At 43.7% G+C, this 10,000-nt stretch overlaps 1 protein-coding gene across 1 annotated transcript in view; it reads left to right on the top strand.

Moving 5' to 3' along the window:
- The window catches only part of LOC311124055 (rho guanine nucleotide exchange factor 9-like), a 22,644-nt gene that overhangs the window by 1,287 nt on the left and 11,357 nt on the right, over nucleotides 1-10,000 (top strand). The window contains exons 3-4 of the mRNA XM_084198273.1: nucleotides 2,641-2,865; nucleotides 3,676-3,855. Coding sequence (XP_084054399.1) covers nucleotides 2,641-2,865; nucleotides 3,676-3,855 — 405 coding nt within the window. The remainder of the gene's footprint in view (nucleotides 1-2,640; nucleotides 2,866-3,675; nucleotides 3,856-10,000) is intronic.

Here is a 10,000-nt window from a genome sequence, read left to right on the forward strand (position 1 = left end):
CCCACTTAAAAAGATGAGAGAGACCTGTAATTTTCATCATAGGTACACGTCAACTATGACAGACAAATTGAGAAAAAAAAATCCAGAAAATCTCATTGTAGGATTTTTTATGAATTTATTTGCAAATTATGGTGGAAAATAAGTATTTGGTCACCTACAAACAAGCAAGATTTCTGGCTCTCACAGACCTGTAACTTCTTCTTTAAGAGGCTCCTCTGTCCTCCACTCGTTACCTGTATTAATGGCACCTGTTTGAATTTGTTATCAGTATAAAAGACACCTGTCCACAACCTCAAACAGTCACACTCCAAACTCCACTATGGCCAAGACCAAAGAGCTGTCAAAGGACACCAGAAACAAAATTGTAGACCTGCACCAGGCTGGGAAGAATGAATCTGCAATAGGTAAGCAGCTTGGTTTGAAGAAATCAACTGTGGGAGCAAATATTAGGAAATGGAAGACATACAAGACCACTGATAATCTCCCTCGATCTGGGGCTCCACGCAAGATCTCACCCTGTGGGGTCAAAATGATCACAAGAACGGTGAGCAAAAATCCCAGAACCACATGGGGGGACCTAGTGAATGACCTGCAGAGAGCTGGGACCAAAGTAACAAAGCCTACCATCAGTAACACACTACGCCGCCAGGGACTCAAATCAGTGCCAGACATGTCCCCCTGCTTAAGCCAGTACATGTCCAGGCCCGTCTGAAGTTTGCTAGAGTGCATTTGGATGATCCAGAAGAGGATTGGGAGAATGTCATATGGTCAGATGAAACCAAAATATAACTTTTTGGTAAGAACTCAACTCGTCGTGTTTGGAGGACAAAGAATGCTGAGTTGCATCCAAAGAACACCATACCTACTGTGAAGCATGGGGGTGGAAACATCATGCTTTGGGGCTGTTTTTCTGCAAAGGGACCAGGACGACTGATCCGTGTAAAGGAAAGAATGAATCGGGCCATGTATCGTGAGATTTTGAGTGAAAATCTCATTCCATCAGCAAGGGCATTGAAGATGAAACGTGGCTGGGTCTTTCAGCATGACAATGATCCCAAACACACCGCCCGGGCAACGAAGGAGTGGCTTCGTAAGAAGCATTTCAAGGTCCTGGAGTGGCCTAGCCAGTCTCCAGATCTCAACCCCATAGAAAATCTTTGGAGGGAGTTGAAAGTCTGTGTTGCCCAGCGACAGCCCCAAAACATCACTGCTCTAGAGGAGATCTGCATGGAGGAATGGGCCAAAATACCAGCAACAGTGTGTGAAAACCTTGTGAAGACTTACAGAAAACGTTTGACCTGTGTCATTGCCAAAAAAGGGTATATAACAAAGTATTGAGAAACTTTTGTTATTGACCAAATACTTATTTTCCACCATAATTTGCAAATAAATTCATAAAAAATCCTACAATGTGATTTTCTGGATTTTTTTTTCTAATTTTGTCTGTCATAGTTGACGTGTAACTATGATGAAAATTACAGGCCTCTCTCATCTTTTTAAGTGGGAGAACTTGCACAATTGGTGGCTGACTAAATACTTTTTTTCCCCACTGTATATAGTGCACTACTTTTTAACAGAGCCCTATAGTCCCTGGTCGAAAGTAGTGCACTATAAAGGGAATAGGGTACAATTTCGGAACACACTCTTCCACATTAGCACAGTAGCACCAGTTGTCTCCACCCGTCTCTCTGCTTGTTGTTGTGAAGCTGCATGGCATCGTGTGTTTGGCATTACAACTGTCGCCTCTTTGATGTTCAGTAGGCACACAGTGTTTGATCATCAGGTGTTTGCTAAGCTACCGTAGCAGGCATCTGATCACCTCTAACCTACCTCTAACCTACCTCTAACCTATCTCTAACCTACCTCTAACCTACCTCTAACCTACCTCTAACCTACCTCTAACCTACCTCTAACCTACCTCTAACCTACCTCTAACCTATCTCTAACCTATCTCTAACCTACCTCTAACCTACCTCTAACCTTCCTCTAACCTACCTCTAACCTACCTCTAACCTACCTCTAACCTACCTCTAACCTTCCTCTAACCTACCTCTAACCTATCTCTAACCTTCCTCTAACCTACCTCTAACCTATCTCTAACCTATCTCTAACCTTCCTCTAACCTACCTCTAACCTATCTCTAACCTACCTCTAACCTTCCTCTAACCTACCTAACACCAGTGTGTTTTTGTGTGTGTGTGTGTGTGTGTCTACAGCTCAATGCTGGAACAAAGAGTCCCTTTGACTCTGGAATACCATCTTGTTTCCTCCACATCTCTGGCTTCTCTCTCTCTCTCTCTCTCTCTCTCTCTCTCTCTCTCTCTCTCTCTCTCTCTCTCTCTCTCTCTCTCTCTCTCTCTCTCTCTCTCTCTCTCTCTCTCTCTCTCTCTCTCTCTCTCTCTCTCTCTCTCTCTCTCTCTCTCTCTCTCTCTCTCTCTCTCTCTCTCTCTCTCTCTCTCTCTCTCTCTGTCTGTCTACTCTCCTCTCCTCTGAGCCTCAGAGCTGCCAACTGCAACCTGAAACTGGAACAAGTGATTAAAAGATGTCTGGAAGAGGAAGAGATGAATTTAGGGATGTGATGTTTCCTGTGTTAAAGCCCTCTGATAGTAGTATGTAGTCATCATTTTATCTCCTGTTCAGGAGTGTGTGTGTTGGTCTCCTCAGCTGTGGGTGAACCAGGAGGATGGGGGGGTGGAGCCTGCGGAGGGGACCAGCGAAGTGGCTAACGGTCACCTGGATCCGACCAACGACTGCCTGTGTCTGGGCTCGCCGCTTCAGAACCGTGACCAGATGAGAGCCAACGTCATCAACGAGATCATGAGCACAGAGAGACACTACATCAAACACCTCAAGGACATCTGTGAGGTACACAAACACACAAACACACACACATACATACGTGCACACATGGGAAAACGCATGCATGCACGCACAAACACACACAATACACCACACACACACACACACAAACACACACACAAACACACAAGCACACACACAAACACACACACAAACATGCAAGGGTACTTGATCTCTCTTGGAACAGTAGTCTAATTGTGGTGAATTGATTATAGCAGTAGTGTTACTGTGGTGAATTGATTATAGCAGTAGTCTAACTGTGGTGAATTGATTATAGCAGTAGTCTAACTGTGGTGAATTGATTATAGCAGTAGTGTTACTGTGATTAATTGATTATAGCAGTAGTGTTACTGTGATGAATTGATTATAGCAGTAGTGTTACTGTGATGAATTGATTATAGAAGTAGTGTTACTGTGGTGAATTGATTATAGAAGTAGTGTTACTGTGGTGAATTGATTATAGAAGTATTGTTACTGTGATGAATTGATTATAGCAGTAGTGTTACTGTGATGAATTGATTATAGCAGTAGTGTTACTGTGATGAATTGATTATAGAAGTAGTGTTACTGTGGTGAATTGATTAAAACTAGACTCAACCTGCTTTCATGCTTCTCTCCAGGGATATATGGGAGAGTACAGGAAAATATGTTGAAATGTGGGAACCCACACACCAGCACACACACACACACACACTCAGACACAAACACACTCAGACACACACACACTCAGATACACACAAGCATGCGCACAGACACACACACACACACACACAATCCTTAGCTCATTCCCAACCTATTTAAAACCCTTTCTTCCAGGGCTACCTGCGTCAGTGTAGGAAGAGGGTAGACATGTTTAACGATGACCAGCTGAGGGTGATTTTTGGGAACATCGAGGACATCTATCGTTTCCAGATGGGCTTCGTTAGAGACCTGGAAAAACAATACAACAATGAGGAACCACACCTGTCTGAGATAGGACCCTGCTTTCTAGAACATGTAAGTTACTACCTAGATAGGACCCTGCTTTCTAGAACATGTAAGTTACTACCTAGATAGGACCCTGCTTTCTAGAACATGTAAGTTACTATCTAGATAGGACCCTGCTTTCTAGAACATGTAAGTTACTACCTAGATAGGACCCTGCTTTCTAGAACATGTAAGTTACTATCTAGATAGGACCCTGCTTTCTAGAACATGTAAGTTACTACCTAGATAGGACCCTGCTTTCTAGAACATGTAAGTTACTATCTAGATAGGACCCTGCTTTCTAGAACATGTAAGTTACTATCTAGATAGGACCCTGCTTTCTAGAACATGTAAGTTACTACCTAGATAGGACCCTGCTTTCTAGAACATGTAAGTTACTATCTAGATAGGACCCTGCTTTCTAGAACATGTAAGTTACTACCTAGCAAGGACCCTGCTTTCTAGAACATGTAAGTTACTATCTAGATAGGACCCTGCTTTCTAGAACATGTAAGTTACTCCCTAGATAGGGCCCTGCTTTCTAGAACATGTAAGTTACTACCTAGATAGGACCCTGCTTTCTAGAACATGTACGTTACTATCTAGATAGGACCCTGCTTTCTAGAACATGTAAGTTACTATCTAGATAGGACCCTTCTTTCTAGAACATGTAAGTTACTACCTAGATAGGACCCTGTTTTCTAGAACATGTAAGTTACTCCCTAGATAGGACCCTGCTTTCTAGAACATGTTAGTTACTACCTAGATAGGACCCTGCTTTCTCGAACATGTAAGTTACTACCTAGATAACCCTGCTTTCTAGAACATGTAAGTTACTACCTAGATAACCCTGCTTTCTAGAACATGTAAGTTACTATCTAGATAGGACTCTGCTTTCTATAACATGTAAGTTACTACCTAGATAGGACCCTGCTTTCTAGAACATGTAAGTTACTCCCTAGATAGGGCCCTGCTTTCTAGAACATGTAAGTTACTACCTAGATAGGACCCTGCTTTCTAGAACATGTAAGTTACTACCTAGATAGGACCCTGCTTTCTAGAACATGTAAGTTACTATCTAGATAGGACCCTGCTTTCTAGAACATGTAAGTTACTACCTAGATAGGACCCTGCTTTCTAGAACATGTAAGTTACTACCTAGATAGGACCCTGCTTTCTAGAACATGTAAGTTAATATCTAGATAGGACCCTTCTTTCTAGAACATGTAAGTTACTACCTAGATAGGACCCTGCTTTCTAGAACATGTAAGTTACTACCTAGATAGGACCCTGCTTTCTAGAACATGTAAGTTAATATCTAGATAGGACCCTTCTTTCTAGAACATGTAAGTTACTACCTAGATAGGACCCTGCTTTCTAGAACATGTAAGTTACTCCCTAGATAGGGCCCTGCTTTCTAGAACATGTAAGTTACTATCTAGATAAGACCCTGCTTTCTGGAACATGTAAGTTACTACCTAGATAAGACCCTGCTTTCTAGAACATGTAAGTTGCTACCTAGCAAGGACCCTGCTTTCTAGAACATGTACGTTACTATCTAGATAAGACCCTGCTTTCTGGAACATGTAAGTTACTACCTAGATAAGACCCTGCTTTCTAGAACATGTAAGTTGCTACCTAGCAAGGACCCTGCTTTCTAGAACATGTACGTTACTACCTAGCAAGGACCCTGCTTTCTAGAACATGTAAGTTACTATCTAGATAGGACCCTGCTTTCCAGAACATGTAAGTTACTATCTAGATAGGACCCTGCTTTCTAGAACATGTAAGTTACTACCTAGATAGGACCCTGCTTTCTAGAACATGTAAGTTGCTACCTAGCAAGGACCCTGCTTTCTAGAACATGTACGTTACTATCTAGATAGGACCCTGCTTTCTAGAACATGTAAGTTACTATCTAGATAGGACCCTGCTTTCTTGAACATGTAAGTTACTATCTAGATAGGACCCTGCTTTCTAGAACATGTAAGTTACTACCTAGATAGGACCCTGCTTTCTAGAACATGTAAGTTACTACCTAGATAGGACCCTGCTTTCTAGAACATGTAAGTTACTACCTAGATAGGACCCTGCTTTCTATGATAGGACCCTGCAGTGCCTTCGGAAAGTATTCAGACCCATTGACTTTTTCCACATGTTGTTACGTTACAGCCTTATTCTAAAATGGATTAAATAAAACATTTTCCTCAGCAATCTACACACAATACCCCATAATGACAAAGCGAAAACAGGTTTTTAGACATTTTTTGCAAATGTATTAAAAATAAAAAACAGGAATACCTTATTTACATAAGTATTCAGACCCTTTGCTATGAGACTCAAAATTGAGCTCAGGTGCATCCTGTTTCCATTAATCATCCTTGAGATATTTCTACATCTTGTTTGGAGTCCACATGTGGTAAATTAAATTAATTGGACATGATTTGAAAAGGCACACACCTGTCTATATAAGGTCCCACAGTTGACAGTGCATGTCAGAGCAAAAAAAACAAGCCATTAGATCGAAGGAATTGTCTTTAGAGCTGCGAGACAGGATTGTCAAACTGAGCAATCGGGGGAAAGGGCCTTGGTGAGGGAGGTGACCAAGAACCCGATGGTTACTTTGACAGAAATTTTGAGTTCCACTGTGGACATGGGAGAACCTTCCAGAAGGACAACCCTCTCTGCAGCACTCCACCAATCAGGCCTTTATTGTAGAGTGGCCAGACGGAAGCCACTCCTCAGTAAAAGGCACATGACAGCCCACTTGGAGTTTGCCAAAAGGCACCTAAAGACTCTCAGACCATGAGAAACAAGATTCTCTGGTCTGATCAGACCAAGATTGAACTCTTTGACCTGAATGCCAAGAGTCACATCTGGAGGAAACTTGGCACCATCCCTACGGTGAAGCATGGTGGTGGCAGCATCATTCTGTGGGGATGTTTTTCAGCGGCAGGGACTGGGAGACTAGTCATGATCGACACAAAAATTTACGGAGCAAAGTACTGAGAGATCCTTGATAAAAACCTGCTCCAGAGTGCTCAGGATATCAGACTGTGGCGAAAGTTCACCTTCCAATAGGATAACGACCCTAAGCACACAGCCAAGACAACGCAGAAGTGGCTTCGGGACAAGTCTCTGATTGTCCTTGAGTGGCTCAGCCAGAGCCTGGACTTGAACCCGATCGAACATCTCTGGAGAGACCTGAAAATAGCTGTGCAGCGACGCTCCCCATCCAAGCTTGAGAGGATCTGCAGAGAAGAATGGGAGGAACTGCCCAAATACAGGTGTGCCAAGCTTGTAGCGTCATACCCAAGAAGACTCGTGGCTGCCAAAGGTGCTTCAACTAAGTACTGAGTAAAGGGTCTGAATACTTATGTAAATGTGATATTTCCGGGTCAATTATTATTTATTTTTTTAGCAACAAATAAAAAAAAACTGTTTTGGCTTTGTCATTATGGGATATTGTGTGTAGATTTATGAAAAAACAAAATTTAGTCAATTTTAGAGTAAGGCTGTAATGTAACAAAATGTGGAAAAAGTCAAGGGGTTTGAAAACTTTCCGAATGCACTGTAGGACCCTGCTTTCTAGAACATGTAAGTTATTAAACTCAACACCAAGATGATTGGAAGAATGGCGCCGGAGGGGATGGCTGCCGTTTTACGGGCTCCTAACCAATTGTGCTATTTTGTGTGCTTTTTCACATTGTTTGTAACTTATTTTGTACATAATGTTGACGCTACCGTCTCTTATGACCGAAAAGAGCTTCTGGATATCAGAACAGCGATTACTCACCTCGAACTGAACAAAGATTTGTTCTTTAATGAGTCTGACGCAAAGGATATAATGTTGCTCTCAGACAAGGCCCAAATCCCCGTCATTCGCATGAAGAAAATAAGGAGATACAGGGGGCGCAGATCAGGGTGCCTTGTGAGAATAGGTCGGCGAGTGGGTAACCCACTGTCACGCCCTGACCTTGAGAGCCCGGTTTTCTCTAGTTGGTTTGGTCAGGGTGTGAATTGTATGTTATGTATTTCTATGTTGGCCGGGTGTGGTTCCCAATCAGAGGCAGCTGTCGATCGTTGTCTCTGATTGGGGATCATACTTAGGTAGCCATTTTGCCTACTATTAGTTGTGGGATCTTGTTTCTGTGATTTTGGCTTGTTTGATTTATAGCCTTTAGAACTTCACGTTCAGTTGCTTTGTTATTTTGTCGAGTATTTATTATTAACATTAAACATGTACGCATACCACGCTGCACCTTGGTCCAATCCTTTACACGATGAACGTGACACCCGCCTCCACCATCCGTTCTATTGGCCAACGTGCAATCACTAGAGAATAACGGGACATTAAAAACTGTAATATCTTTATGTTTCACCGAGTCGTGGACGACGTGGATAATATACAGCTGGCTGGGTTTTCTGTGCATCGGCAGGACAGAGCAGCTATGAAGGGGTGGGGGTCTGTGTCTATTTGTCAATAACAGCTGGTGCACAAAATCTAATATTAAGGAAGTCTTGAGGTTTTGCTCGCCTGAGGTAGAGTATCTCATGATAAGCTGTAGACCACACTATTTACCAAGAGAGTTTTCATCTATATTTACCACCACAAACCGACGCTGGCACTAAGACCGCACTTAACGACGAGCTGTATAAGGCCATAAGCAAACAAGAAAATGCTCATCCAGAAGCGGCGCTTCAATGCAGGGAAACTTACAGCCGTTTGACCTAATTTCTACCAGCATGTCACATGTGCAACCAGAGGAAAACATCTCTAGACCACCTTTACTCCACACACAGTGGTGCGCACAAAGCTCTCCCTTGCTCTCCATTTGGCAAATCTGACCATAATTCTATCCTCCTGATTCCTGCTTACAAGCAAAAACGAAAGCAGGAAGTACCAGTGACTCGCTCAATACGGAAGTGGTCAGATTACGCAGATGCTACACTACAGGACTGTTTTGCTAGCACAGACTGGAATATGTTCCGGGATTCATCCAATGGCATTGAGGAGTATACCACCTCAGTCACCGGCTTTATCAATAAGTGCATCGACGATGTCATCCCCACAGTGACCGTACGTACATATCCCAATCAGAAGCCATGGATTACAGGCAACATCCACACCGGGCTAAAGGCTAGAGCTGCCGCTTTCATGGAGCGGGAGACTAATCCGGACACTTATAATAAATCCCGCTATACCCTCAGAAGAACCATCAGAAACAGGCAAAGCGTCAATACAGGACTAAGATTGAATCCTACTACACCGGCTCTGACGCTCGTCTGATGTGGCAGGGCTTGCAAACTATTACGGACTACGAAGGGAAACCCAGCTGCGAGCTGCCCAGTGACGTGAGCCTAACAGACGGGCAAAATGCCTTTTATGCTCGCTTCGAGGCAAGCAACACTGAAGTATGCATGAGAGCACCAGCTGTTTGCGGGCGACTGTGTGACCTTTAAACAGGTCAACATTCACAAGGCCGCGGGGCCAGGCGGATTACCAGGACGTGTACTCAGAGCATGCAAGGACCAACTGGCAAGTGTCTTCACTGACATTTTCACTGTTCACCCACGTCTGCGTGGCCAAGCACGACTCTAACACCATCATTAAGTTTGCTGACGACACAACGGTGGTAGGCCTGATCACCAACAACGATGAGACAGCCTATAGGGAGGAGGTCAGAGACCTGGCCGTGTGGTGCCAGGACAACAACCTCTCCCTCAATGTGAGAAAGACAAAGGAATGATCGTGGACTACAGGAAAAGGAGGGCCGAACACGCCCCCATTTACATCGACGGGGCTGTAGAGGAGCGGGTCGAGAGTTTCAAGTTCCTTGGTGTCCACATCACCAACAAACTATCATGGTCCAAACACATCAAGACAGTCGTGAAGAGGGCACGACAAAACCTATTCCCCCTCAGGAGACTGAAAAGATTTGGCATGGGTCCCCAGAGCCTCAAAAAGTTCTACAGCTGCACCATAGAGAGCATCCTGACTGGTTGCATCACCGCCTGGTATGGCAACTGCTTGGCCTCCAACCGTAAGGCGCTACAGAGGGAAGTGCATACGGCCAAGTGCATCACTGGTGCCAAGCTTCCTGCCATCCAGGACCTCTATACCAGGCGGTGTCAGAGGAAGGCCCAAATCATTGTCAAAGACTCCAGTCACCCA

The sequence above is a fragment of the Coregonus lavaretus genome (genome assembly GCF_964263955.1).
Source record: "Coregonus lavaretus genome assembly, contig: HAP1_SCAFFOLD_3706, whole genome shotgun sequence".
NCBI classification, from domain to species: Eukaryota; Metazoa; Chordata; class Actinopteri; order Salmoniformes; family Salmonidae; genus Coregonus; species Coregonus lavaretus.